Raw genomic sequence first — 23,545 nt, forward strand, 5'->3', positions numbered from 1 at the left:
GGGATCCTCTCAGACCAGGGCTCGAACCCGTGTCCCCTGCAATGGCAGGCAGATTCTCAACCGCTGCGCCACCAGGGAAGCCCTCTTAACTCATTTTTAAACTTGAGTTTTAATGGCTTCATGGTATTCTGTCATATGAATGTAGCAAAATTTATTTATCCAACATACTATTATTTATTTATTTACACCATTTATGTGGTGTCCAGTTTTTCAGTATTACAAATTAAAGAACATACATAAAGCTTTGTGCAAAATCATGATTATGTCCTTAGGTTAAATTGAATTTTTGGATCACGGTGTATGACCACTTTGAAGATATTCCATACATATTACCAAATGATTATGTAGATGTGGAATAGAGTGTAAAGTTTTCTGATGTGGAATAGAATGTGAAGTTTTATGACGAACTGTACTCTCTTATAAAAATAACTTAAAATAATTTGTTATTTTCATTTAAAGTACTTTGACAGTAAGCTTCAGCTACTTAGAATTAGGTGAAATATTACTTTGGAATGTTCCAACTGGAGTTGTCGTAAAAGCATAATCTGTTCCTCTCGTATGGGCTTGCTTAAAAAAAAGATGAACCAAGGAAAGCCTATTTCTACTGATAAAATGAGTAGTTAATTAACTCTGGAAATCATCATCCTATGTTCAAGACTAGATTTAACCAGGTTATAATATTAATAACTTTAGTTAAGAATTTAATTTATTGCAGGATCCTGTAGCATGGAGTGATGTTACTAGCTTTGATCTTTCTGATGCTGCTGCTTCTCCTGTCAAGTCCACACCAGTAAAACTAATGCGAATTCAGCACAACGAAGGAGCCATGGAATGTCAATTTAACGTCAGTCTTGTACTTGAAGGGAAAAAAAACAGTTGTAACAGTGCAGACAGTGAGGCTGTTCCTTTAACATCCCCAAGTGTGGCTAAGTTTAGCACTCCACCAACCATCCTCAGAAAGAAGAGAAGAATGCGAGTGGGTCAGTCCCCAGGCAGCAACCCTGGTGATGGCTCATTCAATGATGGTGGTAATACGGCACTAAAACACACACCGGTGAAAACACTACCATTTTCTCCTTCACAGGTAGTAGTGTCATTTTTATTTATGTTTCCAAATGCTGATGAGTTGGATTAAATTAGATCTTTAACATCCATACTAACAGTTCCTTGCTTTGATAACACATAAAAATGGATAATGTATTTAAATGTATACAGGAGAGTGCTGAGCTATGGTAAATCAGAAAAGTATCTCACAAAGTGTAGTAGTTGCATTTTATCTTACAATTTTTAGAGCGGAAAGGGATGTTTTAGATATGTAGTTCTACATCTTTATAGAACTCATCAGGAAATAGGCCCAGAAAGATAAAATGATTTGCCCAAAGTTATCTAATGGCAGAGCTGAGACTGGGAGCCAGTTTCCTGACTGACTGTTCAAGAGATATCAGGTATATATTCATAGACAACTGCTCCCTATAAGAATTTCATGTGTCAGTAGGTTGTTTAGGGATGTCAGGAACTATCTGCTTTCTCCTGTAGTTATATCCCTGGGGAGCAGATATTTATATCAAGGCAAACTGTACCTTTTATTTTATAATACTATCTTTCTTAATGAACACCATGTTCCAGGCTGTGTACTAAACATTTTTCTTATAGTATCTTAGTTAATGCTCTTTAAGAAAACCTTAGAGGTAGGTAAATGAAATTCAGAAGTTAGGCAATTTGTCCAAGGTCAGTTATTAAGAAAGAGATGAAGCTGGTGTTTGCTTAAAGTGTCTTGACAGAGGTTAAAAAGTCCAATAGGAGAAGAAGGAAGTTTAATGGCCAAATAAACTTGGAGGATGTTGGGATATTATTGGAGGTATGTTTTTGATGCTGGGAAGATGAGGATCTGGTAGTAAGTATACAGCCACTGTTTTCTCTGAAAATGGCACCCCCTCTGCTTCAGGGGATGCTATTTACATAGGCTACAATGCAGGTAGTGTGTCCACCCCCCACCCCAAGAGTTACAGAGTATCCTGAGGAAGGTGAACCAGGCTTGAGCAGACTAGCCATTTTCTATTTTTGGAGTTTTGTGTACCTGCAATTTTCATTGAACAGTAAATTGTAAGGTGGAAAATGGCTGAGAAGGTGAGGCATGATTATAAAGATTGTATATCCCATGGCAAAGAACTTGGATTTTATCCTATGATTTATGGGCATCAGAAGTGATAGAGCTATTATAGAATTCATTCCAGTTATAAGCAACCTTAAAGCGATTTCCATTTTTTTAATTTATTTTTTATTATTATTATTATTTTTTGGCTGCATCAGGTCTTAGTTGCAGCATGTGGGATCTTCACTGAGACATGCGGGATCTTCTTTCCTTGCAGAGTGCGGGCTTCTCTCTAGTTGTGGCGTGCAGGTTTTCTCTCTCTAGTTGTGATGCGCAGGCTCCAGAGCGCTTGGGCTCTGTAATTTGCGGCATGCGGGCTCTCTAGCTGAGGCACGTGAGCTCGGTAGTTTTGGTGCCCGCGGCATGTGGGAACCTAGTTCCCTGACCAGGGATCGAACCCGTGTCCCCTGCATTGGAAGGCAGATTCTTTACCACTGGACCACCAGGAAAGTCCCTGGCAATTTCCACTTTTTCTTGCCATTGCTTCTACTCTGTTGGCTACAGAAATAAAGTAGTATTTCACAATTGTATGTAAGTTAAGATCCAATGAGTAAATTGTGTCATTTGGAAAACAGGCTCTATGATACTGATTTTGGCTGCTCAGAGGTTCTGAGCTGTGTTCTAAATAGGCAAATTTGCCAGACAGCTGTACTTCTTCTTAGCAAAGCACTGTTATTATATTCTGAGTTCTAAATATTCTTATAGAAAGGAACACTTAAGATCATTTATTAATAAAATCATAAAACATTTTTTTCAGTTACACTGTTGTACAAAGCTTACATTTAACACAGCAGCTATTTATGGTTTCTATAGATTCCTATTTGATAAGATGCACTGTTTGGAAATTTTTTTATTGTGTTTTGTTACTTTTGAATATTTGTTAAGCGGCTATTTTTTGAATACCTGTTACATCTTAAGCACTGTTCTGCGGAGGCAGTGATGAACAAAACAAAAATGCCTGCCCTCTTGGAGCTTAATTTTTATGGAGTAGAATGTAAATGTATTATTGATAATCCTTTCCTAAAAGGAATGGAGAAATAATTTGAAAATCTTATCAGTTTGATATTTGTGTAGGATTTTGACATTTTAGAAATTGTCTTTGAACTCTCTTCCTTTTTTAGTTTTTCAACACGTGTCCTGGAAATGAACAAATTAATATAGAAAATCCTTCATTCACATCAACCCCTATTTGTGGGCAGAAAGTTCTCATTACAACTCCTCTTCATAAGGAAACAACCCCCAAAGATCAAAAGGAAAATGTAGGGTAAGTACATATTAAATAATTATGTTAGAGAAAATGGGAAGCACAATTTCAAGAGCAGATTAGCTTTTTGTCCATTTATACATATATCATCATCCCTGTCCATATGGGATTTAGAATTTAAAAAAAATCATCACCTTATGTTTTATCCCTAGGAGACTGAAAACCAGCTAAATGTAGTATAAAACTTTGATCTTGAGCAAACAACATTTTTAGTACTTATTTCTGCATTAGTCTTTTTTCTATTTTAAGATGATTGATTGGAATAAGAATAGTTTAGGCAGGCACGCTTTAAAAGTCTTGGAATGTTTAAATAAAGCATGTGTATATACAAGAAAATATAGTGTGTGCTTTTATTGTGGCTTTGCCTTCCTTAACTCATATGAAATCAAATTTTGACTGTAATACAAATATCTAAATGATTGGATAGGTTTAGAACACCTACTATTAGAAGATCTATATTGGGTACCACACCAAGAACTCCCACTCCTTTTAAGAATGCGCTTGCTGCTCAGGAGAAAAAATATGGCCCTCTTAAAACTGTGGTATGTATACTCCTTTTATTTTTAAGAATTTTCCTAATTTTAATAAGACACAAATTTTGATTTTTATCCTTGATTTTTAACATTTTAAAAAAGATGTTCAATGAACTGGATTAAAAAAATGTTATCTCGATTTATAAGTTTGAATTTGTGTTAATCTTTTTCCTTGTAAGTAAACCTTTGCTTGGCTTCTTTTGAATTCAGACTTTCTTTGTATCGTCTAGAGAAGGCAAGTGAAGTTTCAGTAGAACTCATTGCTTAATACTAAAACCCACCTTTTAGTAGTTTCAGTAGCAGTTACCTACAGTAGAATAAAATAATTTTAATATTTTGATATACATAAGTACTTTCCTAATAATATTTATGAAACTGATTGATCATGATACCTCTTTAAGGCTCAGTTTCCTCTTCTATTCAGTGGATATCATAAAACACCCCAGCAGGTTATTTGTGAAGATAGATAATAGAAATAAAGAGGCTGGTACTAAGTTTCAAGTAGTATGTGCTTAGTTGCTGCTATTATTATTTTAATAATAGTGGTAACAGTAGTACATGAACGGAGGTGGGAATTGTTACCTGTGTTAGCACACAGATAATTTTGAAGTACCTTAGGTGAACCATGGGCACTCTGATTCTAGGCAGATAAAGATTTCTGACAAATTACGTACATTAGAAATAAAATATGATTTTTAAAATATTGGTCACTTCTAGGGTACTTTAGTTATCTTCTTAGTCACATTTTGAGTAAATCAATTAATAAATTCTAGTTTACTTGATTTAATCAATTTTCTACCAAAGAGCATGTCTCACACTCAAATCTCCTAGTCTTTTCCTTTTTTTTGAAATACTGTTTTAGAGGGTACATAGTAGGATTGATCAAGTATTTTTGTCACTTAGTTCCATATGCTGCTATGAACAATTATATTCTCTTTAGAGTTCTGTAAACTTTTTAGTTTTTATGAATATATACATAATAAAAGTGGGATCACACTGTGTACTCTTTTGTAACCTTTTAAAATTTAACAAATTGTATATATTTATCCCATAATTTTTAATGTTTTTATATTAGTCCATTGTATGGAATTACCTAATTGATTTAATGTTTCAGCATTTTGTTATTCGTTTAAAAAATTCATCATTAATTTGATAAATATTGATTGAGTGCCTATTATGTGCCAGGCGCTGAGCTAGGCTTTTGGGGATGTAATGTTAAACATGTCAGGTATGCTTCCTGCCTTCAGAAGGGTGTGTAGCCTAATTGGGAATTCGACAAATAAGCAATAATTTGAAGACAGTTGAAAAATTCTGACAGTGCCTCAGGGTCATTTGGTCAACATATACATTGAGTAAAAATTATCATTTTAATAATAGTGCATAAGAAATTAGGTTTCAGATATCTAAGTCCCTGTCAGTTTGTTCATGTTTCGGAAGAATTTATCCATTGCCAAAACAGGTCATTTTCATCAGCAATTTAAGATAAAAAGAAAGTATTGATTTTGTAATTAAAATTTCTAAATTATCTGTAGGCTCATTTGTAGCGAGCTGACTTTTCATTCCTTCCGCTCCTCCTCCTCCAGTTGTTTACTGAGCACCTACTATGTGCTAACCACTGAGCTTTCTTGTGTATCTTACAGTGGGTCAAAGGCACTTCTTAGAGGTTGGCTTTCTAGGACACTTGTATTCTTTCTTTTTTTATTTTTAAACTGAAGTATAGTTGATTTACAGTGTTATGTTAATTTCTGCTATACAGCTAAGTGATTCAGTTACACACACACACACACACACACACACACACACACACACACACATATATATACTTTCTTTTTCATATTTTTTTCCATTATGGTTTATCACAGGATATTGAATACAGTTCCCTATGCTATACCGTAGGACCTTGTTATTTATCCATTCTATATATGATAGTTTGTATCTCCTAGCCCCAAACTCCTAATCCTTCCCTCCCCCACCCCTCTTCCCCCTTGGCAACCACAAATCTGTTTTCTATGTCTGTGAGTCTGCTTCTGATTCATAGATAAGTTCATTTGTGTCTATTTTAGATTCCACATGTAAGTGATATCATGTGGTATTTGTCTTTGTCTGACTTACTTTACTTAGTATGATAATCTCTAAGTCCATCCATGTTGCTGCAAATGGTATTATTTCCTTCCTTTTTATGGCTTGAGTATTATTCCCTTGTACATGTGCACCACATCTTAGGACACTTGTATTCTTACAGGGGAAAAATAGATTCCAGGTTTCTTTTTAAGAGCACCTTATCTATATTCTTTGTGAAATGTAATGCTTAAAACAAGACCTCTTGGAGCAACACACAGAAATACTGACATAATTCCTGCATGTCTCAGGCTGTAGATGAGAGCACTTTAAAAAAATTCTGTTTCCATTTTTAAAGTCTTTGTAAGTGCTGTGAAATCTCATTTATATATGAATGCTACTCTCCCTAACTTTGTTGACTGGGAACATAAGCTGCTGGTCATTACATGCTGCCAGTTTGTTCTTTTGTTTAGTGGTGCTTTGATTACCTTTTTTTTTTTTTTAAACAGTTAGATGAATTATCTTTTGAGACTATTTCATCATTCAGCCCATATTCATGTTTTTTTGGTATCCTGCCTTCCCACACTCCAGTACACACATAGACACACACAGACACACATGCACATGCACACACTTCTTGAACACTGTGTCTCAGCTCTAAGCTTAAGGCTAGGTGTGCAGAGATGTATACACAGATGAAAAAGATGTGATCACTGCTCTCAAATAGCTCACATATTTAGTAGTAAGAGAAACATGTAAACTAGTAATTAGACACTATGCAATAAGTACAATAAAAATAGAAGAAGGAGAGCTACTGTAGTCCCAATTCGTTCTATGTTTCCTATTTTTATATAAAAATACTTGGGGAAATAATCGCTTTTCTGTTTAATTTTGAGGATCCTGATTGAAGCAGGAGCTGTAATAGGTTCCCCAAAAGGAAGACTTTTGTTTAGTGCCCTAGCGTGAAGAAAGTGGCACACTTCATTCAGTGCTTGCAATGTGCAGTATTATTTTTGCCAATAATATTTTGCAGTATTATTTTTGCCATAGCTATTTGAGAGCAGTGATCACATCTTTTTCATCTGTGTATGTATCTATAGGGACTGGGAGAAAGTTATGCCAATAATGAAAAAGTATAAAAGATGGGTTTCTATATATGGGGAGAAAAAGGAATTGCTATAAAAGGCTTTTTAAAAACCCTTTTAAAAATAATTTAGTCACAGCCACTTGCCTTCTTGGAAGAAGATATTCGGGAAGTTTTAAAAGAAGAAACTGGAACAGACATATTCCTCAAAGAGGAAGATGAACCAGCTTACAAAAGCTGCAAACAAGAGGTGATCTTTTAGTATTGTTGTTAATAAAAGTCTTACCATGTTCAAGTGACTTGACCATAATGTTCCTGTTGTAAATTATCCATTCTAGCATACTGCTTCTGTAAAGAAGGTCAGAAAATCACTAGTCTTAGATAATTGGGAAAAAGAAGAACCAGCCACTCAACTAGTAACTGAAGATCTTTCAGGCATGCAGGTTTGTAAAAAATTTTTCTTATATTAAGATGGTTGCTTTATGTCCTAGTGGTTCTTGTGTTTTACTCATTGTGTGGCTAATTCATTAGAGCTTCTTAGACGGTTTCCTTTAGTAGTATTCTGCCTAATTCAGAGAGAAACAATTAACTGTAGAGAATATCTTATTTACTTCCTTGCTTTTTATATTTGTTTGGTCTTGAGGGGAGTTAGCTCCCTTATGTATGATGTCAAAAAATGGTAGTTCTCAAAGCTTTAAATTTCAATATCTTTGGTTCATTTCTTAAATATTTAATTTTACTGCATTACTAGAAATTTCATCGGAACCAGAAGCTTTCTTGGAGGGAAATGAACAGGGCTTCCACTACCACTTACTCAGTAGTCCCTCTATTTGTCTCCACTTTTGAATTAGTTATTTTATTTTCCTCTTTCTTTTTTCTCTTAGTCAGAAAATATATTTACAACATCTTTATTAATGATACCATTATTGGAAATACATGACAATAGGTGCAACTTGACTCCTGAAAAACAAGATATAAATTCAACCAACAAAACATATACACTTAATAAAAAGAAACCAAACCCTAACACTTCCAAAGTTGTCACATTGGAAAAGAATCTTCAGGTATGAATTTATAAATTTCTTTCAGTGATTTTTGTTGTTGTTCATTCAATTATTACTTTGGACCTACTGATCAGAAATTATACCTTTTCTTTTAAATTCAAAATTGACTATAATAGTAACTAGACATTCACCATTGTTTTGTCACTCAAACTAGATTTGGGTTTTTGAGAGACTCGCTCATCAGGGCACATATAAACTAAACAATTGGAATGGTAGCCAATGTTGTTTCCTGTTATTACAAGCTAACATAGTAAAGACAATTGGAATCACTCTTCTGGTGATTTCTTAAGCACTGTTTCGTTTTTAAACTAAAAATATCTAAATCTACTTCTGGCACCTCTTCTGTAATAAATAATTGTAGCCCTAATTGCTACTTTTAAAGGGTAAGTGGTTGGAAGCAGTTTCAAACTTGATTTTGTTGGTATCGATATAATGGTTTCCAGTGAACTTTCTGGCTCAAAGTTGTAAAACAGAATCTTTTTTTCTGATGCTATGCAGCCATTACGTAACTGTAAATGAAGGCTGGAGAAATTTTTACTTTGTTATCTTAAGAATTCAACCAAGAGAATTTGAGAGGTCATTGAGAAGGAAGTTTTCTTCTTTACACTGCAGTGACTGCAGAGCTATCCTTCCTGACATTCAAGCATTCCTTGAAAACATCTTTGGCAATCAGATGTGGCCACCTCCTCTCTTTCTTGAGCCACTGCTCTTCATAGAGCCATGTAACACATTCTCTGAATCCCCATTTACCAGTGTTTAACACAGAACTTTTCAGGAAATTTTATTACATAGCAGGTCATACCTATAGAGTAGTAACCTTTACTCTATAATAAGGGAAGAAAACAAATGAAACAAACGTAAACTTGACTTTGTGTTATGATATATTTCCTAATTTGCAAGACATAAAGCATTCTTGGTTCATTTTTGACATTGCATTCTCTCTTTAAATCTTTTGCAAAACTTTGAAGCAGTAAAGACTGACATTTCTTTCCATGTTTAGACTGATTTGATTTGGGGGCAGTTGTGGGAACAGAAATTTTAAACTGCCTCCACAGTCCTATAGATAGCTAAAAAATTGACTTAAAAAACTTGATCATAAATATTTTAGTATGTATTTTTGAAACATCATTATTTAAAAAGAATCACAATGCTGTTATCAAAAACATTTTTTACAATAATTATTAAATATCCAATCAATTAATTGATTTTTTTAAAGTCTAATTGTGAAGTAGAATGGATAGTTATCTTAGTAATTTTCACATCACTATTAATATTGCCTTCCTAGTCTTGTGAATGGGAAACAGTGGTTTATGGGAAGACGGAAGACCAACTTATCATGACGGAACAAGCAAGAAGATATTTGAGCACTTATACAGCTACAGGCAGTACCTCAAGAGCTCTCATACTGTGATTGTTATTAAAACGGATGAAATACCCCACTTCCTTATTAGATTCTATACCAAATTAGGCTGCAATGAATTTATTTGTTGATTAACTGTTTTTAAAGTTTTAATACAGCCCTAAAACGGTTTGCATCCTTTTTCATATTGGGCAAGCAGAAAGCTAGGCACTTAAGTAAGGGGTAGGCAATTTCACAGTTTATTTTTTAAGACGTAAGATTTTAAAAAATTGTTTTTAAAGAACAAGATGGGGAAATCATATTAGAATATTCCTGGGTATTCTAAAAGTAAATTCTCACATATTTTCTTCAAAAGATATATGTTGCTACTCTCCTGATGCTGCGGTTTTGTTATAGATAGGTTTTATGAGTATGTATGATTTCTGAAACTAGTCTCTGTATAGAAAGCACTCATGGTTTTATGAAGTACTTTTGCCTATCTGCTGATTTACTTAGGCTACCATTTACAAAGAAACACAGTGGAAAGGAATTTAAAAGAAAGAAAGTCGCACTACTAATTTTTGGTATTTTTCAAAAAACAGTAAAATTAACTACAGTGTTAAATGTATTTATTTGAGCATAGTACTAAAAACAAAAGGCATTGCAAAAAGGTTTTTTCCTTATTAGTAAAGAGTCAGTATTTTCTTCATAAATCTCAGAAGAGCTGAGAGTTTTGTTGAATGTATTGTACAGTGTGTAGGAGCAGGAAAACTTTGTAAATTGGAAAGAAGTCTGTTTTTATAATTTATTTTCATTTTTAAAGCTTAAATGTAGATATTTATACCTATACAGGGTGTCTAGAAGCCAATGTTGTTTCCTGTTATTACAAGCTAACATAGTAAAGAACAGTTTTGAGTTTTAAGTATGAAACAATAGTAAGTTATAGCTGCAAAGAATACAATATCTATACTGTATGTCACATCTACCTAAATATTGCACTATGTCCTTTAAATCATGTTGGTTATATAAAGTAGTTCTAAAAATGTACTAAATAATAATTTAATATTTTCTTTTTAAATTATATGGGGGGGTCATATAATTTAATCTGGTGATTTGTATATGTGTTTGAAATTTTTGCATTTTGTTTAAAAAATAATATGGTACTTGGTCCCTAAAAACAGTCTGCACTTAGACGTTTATTATATTTACTCAATGTTTCAGAAGTAGAGAACATTATCTTTTATTTATAAAAATATATGTCCTTTTATAAATGTTTTGTGTTTCTCTACAGGTTACAACAGTTGCTTCAGTTGCCTGTTTTAGGTGTTTGCACTTATTTTATTTCTTCTTGAAAGAATGTCTTTATTTGCTTTTGTGTAGAGATTTTATGTAATTTTTTTTGAGACATATAATGGTGTGCTGTCAACTTAAACACTGACAGGTAAATAGAATTGTACACTGTAGTTTTAATTATTTGTAATTGACACACTCTCTCCCTCTCCACTCCTGAAGTATGCTGCTATAGAAGATAGCAGAATCGGCTTGCTGCTATGAGAGAAGGAAAGAGCAACCACCACTTGCACTGTGTGAAAAGATAAAAAGCAAATGATGGCAAGTTCTCAAGTTAACTTAATGGAATCAACCATTACCAGGCAAATTCTTGCAAATATTAAAATGCTATGCCTTAAAACAAAAACAGCTTAAGATTCTCTGATGTTTTTATGTTGATAGAAATGGAAATACTATTTTAATGCCTAGCTTTTGAACAGTAGACCTAAAAGGGTTTTAAGCTATTTAAATCTACTTGCTCATTTTTGCATATTATATGTAGTGAGAAGTGAAGAAAATGTGTGGTACTAAGATTATGCCTTGTTGATACAAACAGATGAACCAATTTGAATCTTCGTAGCATGTTTGTTAAGTATGTTGATTGCTTCCTAATTAGTGAACTTCTCACAGAAACTTCACTTTGTAAAACCAGTGATTGTAGCAAAATCATACTGGATCATTTCAATTTCAGTTATCTTGAATAACATATAATGGTTCCTTTTTCTTTTTTTTTTTTTTTTATGTAGCCCTTAGCTGGTTTGGATGAACATAGTCTCCAATTACCAAAGTATAATATCTTGGAAGAGCTATATTTTTTTAAAGCATAATTTTTCTTGAGCATTAAATTATCCCACATGTAATGTATTGAAAATCAGCTTGGGCTTTTTGGACAGAGTACATATTTGGGTTGGTATTGGTTGAATCCTCTAGTTAACTGCTTTGTTGCTTTTTGCAAGAAGATTTCTTAATCTTAAACATGTCAGGCATCTTAAGTCACCTTTTATACTGTTATGTTCCTTTGAATTTCTTTCAGTATGTTATAAAAATGCCAGACATACATGTAGCAGCCATACTTGCATGGAAACTGACTACACATATATAATACCACATTTTGTTATAAGGTTTTCGCATTAATACAGCAATTACCCTGACTAAATTGAGTTTTTTGATGTATGGGAAAACTTCCCATTGTAAGAGAATCTTGCATACAATGTTGACTGTTAACATCCAAAATAAAACATCTGTGTACAAGCTGACATGGCATTGCTCATTTCACTTTGGTTTTGTATTTTATGGTATTGATCGAACCTTTAAGGACTTGACCCAACATTCTGTTCTTAAGACCATTTTTCTCCTTTAGAGCTCCCTTTGCAGGTGATTTTATCTGTTAACACAGCTTGACATCTTTACTCAAGAAATGGAAATACTTGAGCCTCATTTAGAGCCATATTTTCAACTGCCTTTTTTTTTTTTTTGCGGTACGTGGGCCTCTCACTGTTGTGGCCTCTCCCGTTGCAGACCACAGGCTCCGGACGCGCAGCCTCTACGGCCATGGCTTACGGGCCCAGCCGCTCCGTGGCATGTGGGATCTTCCCGGACCGGGGCACGAACCCGCGTCCCCTGCATCGGCAGGCGGACTCTCAACCACTGTGCCACCAGGGAAGCCCTCAACTGCCTTTAGATATGACTCTCCATATGACTCTTCTGTTGGTACCTTAAATGTAGTATGTTCTCTTTTTCCCAACTTGGACCTGCCCCTTCTTTGTTCTATCTCTTAGTGGTGTTATTTTCCCTTTGATCATCCACTGTGAAATCTCGTGCTTCTCCCTCACCCTGCACATTGAAATCTGTTGTAAAATCTCAGCCCACATAAAGGCACAGCTCTAATTCCATTCCTTCATCTTTTATTTAGATGATTGCACTAATCACTCTGATCTCCATTCTACAGAAATATGAAGAAATTGTTCTGTGACATCAGGGTGTCACCTGGGCAAAGCCAACTGGTCACCCAGTCAGGTTTGTGCAGTATTATATCACCTCGGTGAATTTGTCACCATCTAGATTTTACTTTTAGCCTTAGAGATCTGATGGATTAATGCACCAAAAATGAGTTTACCTCTCACTAGAATGCCTATATCAAGTGTGTGAGACTGACACATGAAACCAGAATGCTAATTTATTAATTTACAGTGTGAAATATAACTGCTGAGAGGAAATACAACTGCTTATATGTGAGTGTAAAGAAACTTATAAAAAACACACAGATTTGATCACATCTCTCCTATTCAAAGATCTTCCATAATTGTCTGTTGCCTAAATAACAAGACTTCTTCACTTCCTAATCTGGACCTGGCGACTTGGATCTTTCCGGAACATATATGTGCATGCTTCTATCTCCGTGCCTCTCCTCATGGCTGCTTGTCTTTGTCTCCCTACCTGTTAGAATCCTACTCAGCCTTCAAGGCACAGGTCTGTGAATCATTTCCTGATTATCCTGGTGTCTCCATAAAACTTTCCCACTAGACTTCATGTTTTGAAGAGTAGGGATTGCTATTTACAGCTCCTGTGTCTAGCGTGGTGCTTAGAAAATCTCAGTAAGTGTTAAATTGAAAGAATGTTATAAAAGGAGTCATGATGCTTAGGGAATATTAACTATACTTATTTTACACAACAGTTGTGAATAGCTTTGGTCTCTCAGTTATCTGCATAAAACCAGTGTTGCTTTATAGTCAGTAAGCTATTATTTTGTTAAAATCTTTTAGTTCATTTTATAACCATGTGATTTCCTGCCTGATTTATCCAGTTATAGAGTGGTAGGCTTGCCAGCCAATCAGACTTTTAATTGTAATTTAAAACAGATGGGAGGTTTTGAAGAGGTACTTCTCACTCTGTGACTCTGTGAGAAGTGAAAAGTTATTTTTAATTAAGTAGTGGAGGGTAAAAGGAACCAAGGGCAATTCCATCAGAACATTACACTTTCCCCTTCCCTGGCCGTTTTTGTTTGTTTGTTTGTCTTAATAAATGGATAATGTCAAGAAGATGTTTAAAAATATTGGTGGAAAATCAAGATAAAGTACACCAGGAAAAAAATTATTCATGGCTGACATGTTGGGAAGAGAGTGTTTTCAAAAACTTTTTAGCATCTTGGCATCAGTACATTAAAAGCTGTTGAGTTTGAGCAAACTCCATATTAAAAGCAGTGTACTATCCTGCCCTTATTTTTGAAGGTCTCAGATCCGGTATACTTATTCAAGTTCCAAGTACAGAATGTGCTAGATTTGAGTGGATTTTTCTTGCCAGCACAGGGAAAGAAGGAGGGAGATTGACTTTACTCTGGTTTTACTACTGTAATTTTGCCAACCATAGCTCAAAAGACTGGATCAGTTTCTGACATAATTTCCTAAGCCCCAGTACAGTTAGCACTTATTTATTTGTTCAACTAGCAACCAATACTTAACTGTGTGTTTACAGTACCTGGCACTAGGTACTGGGCATGCTGTGGTAAACAGGATAGCTTCCCTTGAGGAAGCTGATATTCTAGAAGAGATGCATAAATATGTAACAGAAATGGCATCTCTCCTCCTTTGGCCAAAAGTGAGATCAAGTAGCGAAGTTCCGCCCAGATAGTGTGGATTTCCTCCCTTACACTATGGAGAATTGTGCCCAGGGGTCTTCCACCTCCCAGGAAGTTCACAGACTGGAAGTCTGAGTACAAGTAACAGCTGCAACCATGTGCCAGTCACATATATGATCTCATTTAATCCTCCCAACAACTCTATTAGATAAACATTTTATAATCCACTTCTATGGATATGGAAACAGGCTTAGGTTAAGAGGCTTGTCCAAACTCAGTAAAATGCTGAGCCTGGATTCATTCAGTCATCTGAGATTTGGATTGATTCTTTAAAAATTAAGCATAGGGCACGAAAGAATACATATATGATTCTATTTCTCTAAAAGTATACAAACAGGCAAAACTAATGTATACTATTAGAAGTCAGGTAGTGGTACCCTGGGTGGGAGGATTGTTGAAGGGAACCTTGAGGGGGGTGTCTGGAGTGCTGCAGTGCTCTATTTCTTGCTTTGGGTGCTGATTTGGGGGGGGGGCGCACCACACAGCTTGTGGGACCTTAGTTCCCCAACGAGAGGTTGAACCCGGGCCCCGGCAGTGAAAGTACAGAGCCCTAACCACTGGACTGCCAGGGAATTCCCTGGGTGCTGATTTTATGGATGGTTTTATGTTTATACAAATTCAAGCTTTACTATTACATGTGCACTTTTCTGTGTTTATGTACATTACACTTCAATGACACGTTTTTAAAAATTAAGCCTAGGTTGGATAGTAGAGGAAAATACAAACGAATTATGCCTTGCACTATTCCGTTCATATGCTTACATGTAAGAGTCTACAATGCTAGCACTGTTATGGATGTCTCACCATTATTCTCTAGTATATGTTGGGCCCATTTCTTCTGGTAAATTTATGTTAAAGTGCTGCATGGAATAAGTGACTATTTCCTTGGGCTGAATATACCAAATATACCAAAAGTTGACCTGTAAGAGCTTCCTACACTCCACCGAATGAACTTTTGTCAGAGTCCTCCATAACAGTCCAGTTACATCTCTGAACCTTGCCGCCACCTTAAAGTTCAAGCTTTCACTCCTGCCCCACTGAAATTTCCATATTCTCCAATTATACGTCTCTCTAATGTGGTCCACTAGTTACTTTGTACTTTGTCAGCTACATTGCTTTATAGCACAATGTGTTATTACCTTGTTTATTTAGTGTTGATGTTCTCTCTCTCGCTCGGTGTTTTTTTTTTTTTTTTTTTTTTTTCTGGCAGCGAGACTTGTGGGATCGTAGCTCCCCAACCAGGGACTGAACCCAGGTCCTCAGCAGTGAAAGCACTGAGTCCTAACCACTGAACCGCCAGGGAATTACCTAGTATTGACGTCCTCTTAACCAACATTCACTTAACTTACTCATCTGATTGACGGTTAGTAAGCTAACAGGTCTTCTCCAGGTTATTGAACACTTTTGCTCAATTAACAATGAGTGCAAATAATGTCAGATAAGAGGGCATCTACATTTTTAAAAGTTCAATAATTTATTTAACCCAGTATATCCAAAATATTATCATTTTAACACGTGATTAATATACATTTTTAGTGAGATATTTTACATTCTTTTTTTCCCCATGCCAAATCTTTGAAATCCAATGTGCATTTTATACACATCTCAACTAAGACCAGCCACGTTTCAAGGGCTCAATAGCCACATGTGGTCAGTGGCTACCGCACTGGGCAGTGCAGTTCTAAATCACTAGGAATTTACAGAGAAAATGTTCTGTAATTCAGAAGAAACACTGCCTATTTCAGGCCACAGCAGAACAACTTCAGAAGTTATAGTCATTGTAATAATTCTTCCCACTCTCCCTTCCCTCTTCCCCTCCTTTCGGCCTAAGTCTTTTGGAGTTCATTAATTTAATCCCAGTTCTTCTCCTTACTGACCGAGGGGCTGGGGACATCTGCTACATTCTTCAACCTCCGTATGACTGACTGTCTCTCTCAGTGGATTGTAAGCTCCAAGGGAATGTGTCCAGAATTTAGCACACTGCCTGGAGCTGTGCAAAACGCAAAGGATGCAATAGCAAAAGCAAGCAGCCCAGGAGCATGCTTCCATCTGGGAGGGGAGACAGACAGAACTCTAAGTGCTGGGAAGGAGAGAAATACATCCTATGAGAGGCTGTGACAAAGGAAACTGATCCGTTTTCCTCAGGAGAAAGTTATGTTTGAAGTGAGATCTGCCAGATGGATAGGCAGGAGGTAGTTAGGTAAAGAAGATTGGGGAACAGCAGGTTAAGGTCCCATGGAGGGAGCTAGTGTTCCACATGCAAAAATCCTTAAGGCCAGAGGGGCTGAAGTGTTGAGATGAGTGGAGAAGGAGGACAGTGCAGAGAAGGCTCCTGAGGAAGAGGGCACAGAGCGGGGAGGACACGCATGCCCTGGGAAGCAGACCCTGGTGGGGATTAGCAGGCGAGAGAGAAGTGAACTAGGGAGCCCTCTTGTAATCAACGCCTGAAGAAGGAAGGAAGCAGGACTGGGCAGAGGGAGGAGAAGGCCTTGGCCAGCTCCATGGGGACTTCTGAGGCTCGGATGGCCCTTCAAGTTGTTCCAAGTCAGGTGAGGAGCCCAAGTCTTTCTAGCCCTGGGTCTACCATTGGAAGTGGGCTCCCCGGGATGGGGGCCTGCCTTGGGCGAGCACTTAGCTCAGCAGAGGCAATTCTTTGACTTCAGTTTCTTTGTGGGGTAAGAGGCAGGGACTTCTGCTGAGAAAAAAATGGAGGAATGGTTGGTGTTAGAGGCACCGTCAGAGATCTGAGGAGAATAAAGGGTTTCTGAAACAATTCTTGAGAAGAATGGAGAAGGGATTTGATCAGGGAAACACAGCAGAACTGCCAAGCAGCATGGAGGACTTGTTTTAGGTTGGCAGGTGTGGTTTTTTGTTTGTTGATGTTGTTGTTTTGTTGTTTTGTTTTGGCTGTGTTGCATGGAGTGCCGGATCTTAGTTCCGCAACCAGGGATCGAACCCAGGCCCCAGCAGTGAAAGCGCCGAGTCCTAACCCCTGGACCGTGAGGGAAGTCCCAGGTTGGCAGGTGTGAGGTCAGGCCCTCTGCTAGGTCCGTAATGATGCTTTTGTGTTCATCCAGCCCCACTTGTCCCCTTGGATGGGTGCACAACCACAGGCAGGGCCCTGCACCGAGACACAGTGCTGTGTGTCTGCTCTGCCCTTGGTGCCCACCACAGGGGCCCGTTGATCACATGCAGCAGCAGAGGAAGCAGACAGCGTATCCATCTGCCAAATGTATGTGACAAAAAGACTGAGGGGCAAGGGACTGTAGAACGTTATCAAGAGAGGTAATTCACGGACTAGGCAGGGTAACCTCCACTGGAACTCACTTTGCCTCTTCTGACTTCCCACTGCACTTTATCTGTCCCTCACTGCTGGTTGTCATTACTTCTGGCATTTTTTTGTGGTATGCGGGCCTCTCACTGTTGTGGCCTCTCCCGTTGCGGAGCACAGGCTCTGGACGTGCAGGCTCAGCGGCCATGGCTCACGGGCCCAGCCGCTCCGTGGCACGCGGGATCCTCCCGGACCGGGACACGAACCCGTGTACCCTGAATCGGCAGGCGGACTCTCAACCACTGCGCCACCAGGGAAGCCCACTTTTGTTTTTTTGTTGTAGTTTTTTATGTATGCCTTAGCTCCTCTTGCGGACTTGTAGCTCTCTGAAGAGTTCCAGCTCCCACTGGGCCCTCAACATATATTCTCTAAATGTTCCAGGATGTTGTGTTCCGGTTTTATTTTGACTCACCTACGCTGACTCCATTTATAACTTAACCAAGTATTTGTTAGGGGAGGAGGAGAGGAGCCTGGATCCTCAACCCATGTTCTTTTTTTTTTTTTTTCTGGTTCATTTACTTTTTTTTTTTTAACATCTTTATTGGGGTATAATTTCTTTACAATGGTGTGTTAGTTTCTGCTTTATAACAAAGTGAATCAGCTATACATATACATATATCCCCATATCTCCTCCCTCTTGCGTCTCCCTCCCACGCTCCCTATCCCACCCCTCCAGGTGGTCACAAAGCACCGAGCTGATCTTCCTGTGCAGTGTGGCTGCTTCCCACTAGCTATCTCTTTTACATTTGGTAGTGTATATATGTCCAAGCCACTCTCTCACTTCGTCCCAGCTTACCCTTCCCCCTGTCCATGCCCTCGAGTCCTTTCTCTACATCTGTGTCTTTATGCCTGTCCTGCCCCTAGGTTCTTCAGAATCTTTTTTGGTTTATTTTTTGGATTCCATATATATGTATTACCATACAGTATTTGTTTTCTGACTTACTTCACTCTGTACAACAGACTCTAAGTCTATCCACCTCACTACAAATAACTTAATTTCGTTTCTTTTTATGGCTGAGTAATATTCCATAGTATATATGTGCCACATCTTCTTTATCCATTCATCTGTCGATGGACACCTAGGTTGCTTCCATGTCCTGGCTATTGTAAATAGAGCTGCAGTGAACATTGTGGTACATGACTCTTTATGAATTATGGTTTTCTCAGGGTATATGCCCAGTAGTGGGATTGCTGGGTCGCATGGTAGTTCTATTTTTAGTTTTTTAAGGAACCTCCATATTGTTCTCCATAGTGGCTGTATCAATTTACATTCCAACCAACAGTGCAAGAGAGTTCCCTTTTCTCCACACCCTCTCCAGCATTTATTGTTGGTAGAGTTTTTGATGATGTCCATTCTGACAGGTGTGAGGTGATACCTCATTGTAGTTTTGATTTGCATTTCTCTAATGATTAGTGATGTTGAGCATCCTTTCATGTGTGTGTTGGCAATCTGTATATCTTCTTTGGAGAAATGTCTATTTAGGTCTTCTGCCCATTTTTGGATTGGGTTGTTCATTTTTTTAATATTGAGGGGGCTGACCTGCTTGTAAATTTTGGAAATTAATCCTTTGTCAGTGCTCCACTTGCAAATATTTTCTCCCATTCTGAGGCTTGTCTTTTCGTCTTGTTTATGTTTTCCTTTGCTGTGCAAAAGCTTTGAAGTTTCATTAGGTCCCATTTGTTTATTTTTGTTTTTACTTCCATTTCTCTAGGAGGTGGGTCACAAAGGATCTTGCTGTGATTTATGTCATAGAGTGTTCTGCCTATGTTTTCCTCTTAAGAGTTTTATAGTGTCTTGCCTTACATTTAGGTCTTTAATCCATTTTGAGTTTATTTTTGTGTATGGTGTTAGGGAGTGTTCTAATTTCATTCTTTTACACATAGCTGTCCAGTTTTCCCAGCACCACTTATTGAAGAAGCTGTCTTTTCTCCATTGTATATTCTTGTCTCCTTCGTCAAAGATAAGGTGACCATATGTGCATGGGTTTATCTCTGGGTTTTCTATCCTGTTCCATTGATCTATATTTCTGTTTTTGTACCAGTACCATATTGTCTTGATTACTGTAGCTTTGTTGTATAGTTGAAGTCATGGAGCCTGATTCCTCCAGCTCTGCTTTTCTTTCTCAAGATTGCTTTGGCTATTCGGGGTCTTTTGTGTTTCCATACAAATTGTGAAATTTTTTGTTCTAGTTCTGTGAAAAATGCCACTGGTAGTTTGATAGGGATTGCCTTGAATCTGTAGATTGCTATGGGTAGTATAGTCATTTTCACAATGTTGATTCTTCCAATCCAAGAACATGGTATATCTCTCCATCTGTTTGTATCATCTTTAATTTCTTTCATCAGTGTCTTATAGTTTTCTGCATACAGGTCTTTTGTCTCCTTAGGTAGGTTTATTCCTAGGCATTTTATTCTTTTTTTTGCAGTGGTAAATGGGAGTGTTTCCTTAATTTCTCTTTCAGATTTTTCATCATTAGTGCATAGGAATGCAAGAGATTTCTGGGCATTAATTTTGTATCCTGCAACTTTACCAAATTCATTGATTAGCTCTAGTAGTTTTCTGGTAGCATCTTTAGGATTCTCTATGTATGGTATCATGTCATCTGCAAACAGTGACAGCTTTACTTCTTTTCCGATATTGATTCCTTTTATTTCTTTTCTTCTCCTACTGCTGTGATTAAAACTTCCAAAACGTGTTGAATAATAGTGGTGAGAGTGGGCAACCTTGTCTTATTCCTGATCTTAGAGGAACTGGTTTCAGTTTTTCACCATTGAGAACGATGTTTGCTGTGGGTTTGTCATATATGGCCTTTATTATGTTGAGGTAAGTTCCTTCTATGCCTACTTTCTGGAGGGTTTTTATCATAAATGCGTGTTGAATTTTGTCGAAAGCTTTTTCTGCATCTATTGAGATGATCATATGGTTTTCCTCCTTCAGTTTGTTAATATGGTTTATCACATTGATTGATTTGCATACATTGAAGAATCCTTGCATTCCTGGGATAAATCTCACTTGATCATGGTGTATAATCCTTTTAATGTGCTGCTGGTTTCTATTTGCTAGTATTTTGTTGAGGATTTTTGCATCTATGTTCATCAGTGATATTGGCCTGTAGTTTTCTTTCTTTGTGACATCTTTGTCTGGTTTTGGTATCAGGGTGATAGCAGCCTCGTAGAATGAGTTTGGGAGTGTTCCTACCTCTGCTATATTTTGGAAGAGTTTGAGAAGGATATGTGTTAGCTCTTCTCTAAATGTTTGATAGAATTCGCCTGTGAAGCCATCTGGTCCTGGGCTTTTGTCTGCTGGAATATTTTTAATCACAGTCTCAATTTCAGTGCTTGTGAATGGTCTGTTTATATTTTCTATTTCTTCCTGGTTCAATCTCGGAAGGTTGTGCTTTTCTAAGAATTTGTCCATTTCTTCCAGGTTGTCCATTTCATTGGCATATAGTTGCTTGTAGTAATCTCTCATGATCTTTTGTATTTCTGCAGTGTCAGTTGTTACCTCTTTTTCATTTCCAATTCTATTGATTTGAGTCTTCTCCCTTTTTTTCTTGATGAGTCTGGCTAATGGTTTATCAATTTTTTTTATCTTCCCAAAGAACCAGGTTTTAGTTTTATTGATCTTTGCTATTGTTTCTGTCATTTCATTTTCATTTATTTCTGGTCTGATCTTCATGATTTCTTTCCTTCTACTAACTTTGCGTTTTTTTTGTTCTTCTTTCTCTAATTGCTTTAGGTGTAAGGTTAGGTTGTTTATTTGAGATTTTTCTTGTTTCTTGAGGTAGGATTGTATTGCTATAAACTTGCCTCTTAGAACTGCTTTTTTTGCATCCCATAGGTTTTGGGTCATCGTGTTTTCATTATCATTTGTTTCTAGGTATTGTTTGATTTCCTCTTTGATCTCTTCAGTCATCTCTTGGTAATTAAGTAGTGTATTGTTTAGACTCCATTTGTTTGTATTTTTTACAGACTTTTTTCCTGTAATTGATATCTAGTCTCATAGCATTGTGGTCGGAAAAGATACTTGATACAATTTCAATTTTCTTAAATTTACCAGGACTTGATTTGTGACCCAAGATATGATCTATCCTGAAGAATGTTCCATGAGCACTTGAGAAGAAAATGTATTCTGTTGTTTTTGGACGGAATGTCCTATGAATATCAATTAGGTCCATCTTGATTAATGTATCATTTAAAGCTTGTGTTTCCTTATTTATTTTCATTTTGGATGATCTGTCCATTGGTGAAAGTGGGGTGTTAAAGTCCCCTACTCTGAATGTGTTACTGTTGATTTCCCCTTTTACGGCTGTTAGCATTTGCCTTATGTATTGTGGTGCTCCTATGTTGGGTGCATAAATATTTACAATTGTTATATCTTCTTCTTGGATTGATCCCTTGATCATTGTGTAGTGTCCTTCTTTGTCTCTTGTAATAGTCTTTATTTTAAAATCTGTTTTGTCTGATATGAGAATTGCTACTCTAGCGTTCTTTTGATTTCCATTTGCATGGAATATCTTTTCCCATCCCCTCACTTTCAGTCTGTATGTGTCCCTAGGTCTGAAGTGGGTCTCTTGTAGACAGCATATGTATGGGTCTTGTTTTTGTATCCATTCAGCCAGTCTATGTCATTTGGTTGGTGCATTTCATCCTTTTACCTGTAAGGTAATTATCGATATGTATGTTCCTATTACCATTTTCTTAGTTGTTTTGGGTTTGTTATTGTAGGTCTTTTCCTTCTCTTGTGTTTCCTGCCTAGAGAAGTGCCTTTAGCATTTGTTGTAAAGTTGGTTTGGTGGTGCTGAATTCTCTAGCTTTTGCTTGTCTGTAAAGGTTTTAATTTCTCCATCAAATCTGAATGAGATCCTTGCTGGGTAAAGTAATCTTGGCTGCAGGTTTTTCCCTTTCATCACTTTAAATATGTCCTGCCAGTCCCTTCTGGCTTGCAGAGTTTCTGCTGAGAGATCAGCTTTAACCTTATGGGGATTCCCTTTTATGTTATTTGTTGTTTTTCCCTTGCTGCTTTTAATATTTTTTCTTTGTATTTAATTTTTGATAGTTTGAATAATATGTGTCTTGGCATGTTTCTCCTTGGATATACCCTGTATGGGACTCTCTGTGCTTCCTGGACTTGATTGACTATTTCCTTTCCCATATTAGGGAAGTTTTCAACTATAATCTCTTCAAATATTTTCTCAGTCCCTTTCTTTTTCTCTTCTTCTGGGACCCCTATAGTTCAAAAGTTGGTGGGTTTAATGTTGTCCCAGAGGTCTCTGAGACTGTCCTCAATTCTTTTCATTCTGTTTTCTTTATTCTGCTCTGTGGTAGTTATTTTCACTCTTTTATCTTCCAGGTCACTTATATGTTCTTCTGCCTCAGTTATTCTGCTGTGGATTCCTTCTAGAGAATTTTTAATTTCATTTATTGTGTTGTTCATCATTGCTTGTTTGCTCTTTAGTTCTTCTAGGTGCTTGTTAAACATTTCTTCTATTTTCTCCATTCTATTTCCAAGATTTTGGATCATCTTTATTATCATTACTCTGAATTCTTTTTCAGGTAGACTGCCTATTTCCTCTTCATTTGTTTGGTCTGGTGTTTTTTTTCTTTCTTTTTTTTTTTTTGTGGTACGTGGGCCTCTCACTGTTGTGGCTTCTCCCGTTGTGGAGCACAGGCTCCGGACGCGCAGGCTCAGCGGCCATGGCTCACGGGCCCAGCCACTCCGCGGCACGTGAGATCCTCCCGGACCGGGGCACGAAC

General features: G+C 37.1%; 1 protein-coding gene across 5 annotated transcripts in view; it reads left to right on the plus strand.

Annotated features, from left to right (window-relative positions):
* The window catches only part of MYBL1 (MYB proto-oncogene like 1), a 34,540-nt gene extending 22,467 nt beyond the window's left edge, over positions 1-12,073 (plus strand). For 2 of the 5 annotated variants that reach the window (XM_079901634.1, XM_079901635.1), the window contains exons 10-16: positions 716-1,084; positions 3,274-3,416; positions 3,844-3,958; positions 7,225-7,341; positions 7,430-7,534; positions 7,976-8,155; positions 9,441-10,861. In XM_079901634.1, coding sequence (XP_079757760.1) covers positions 716-1,084; positions 3,274-3,416; positions 3,844-3,958; positions 7,225-7,341; positions 7,430-7,534; positions 7,976-8,155; positions 9,441-9,566 — 1,155 coding nt within the window. In that variant the 3' untranslated portion in view covers positions 9,567-10,861. Of the gene's footprint in view, positions 1-715; positions 1,085-3,273; positions 3,417-3,843; positions 3,959-7,224; positions 7,342-7,429; positions 7,535-7,975; positions 8,156-9,440 lie in introns of all 5 variants that reach the window. The other 3 variants (XM_079901638.1, XM_079901637.1, XM_079901636.1) reach the window with 3 other exon arrangements.
* Positions 12,074-23,545: the final 11,472 nt, after the last annotated feature.

This window comes from Stenella coeruleoalba, assembly GCF_951394435.1.
Source record: "Stenella coeruleoalba genome assembly, chromosome: 17".
Taxonomy (NCBI): Eukaryota; Metazoa; Chordata; class Mammalia; order Artiodactyla; family Delphinidae; genus Stenella; species Stenella coeruleoalba.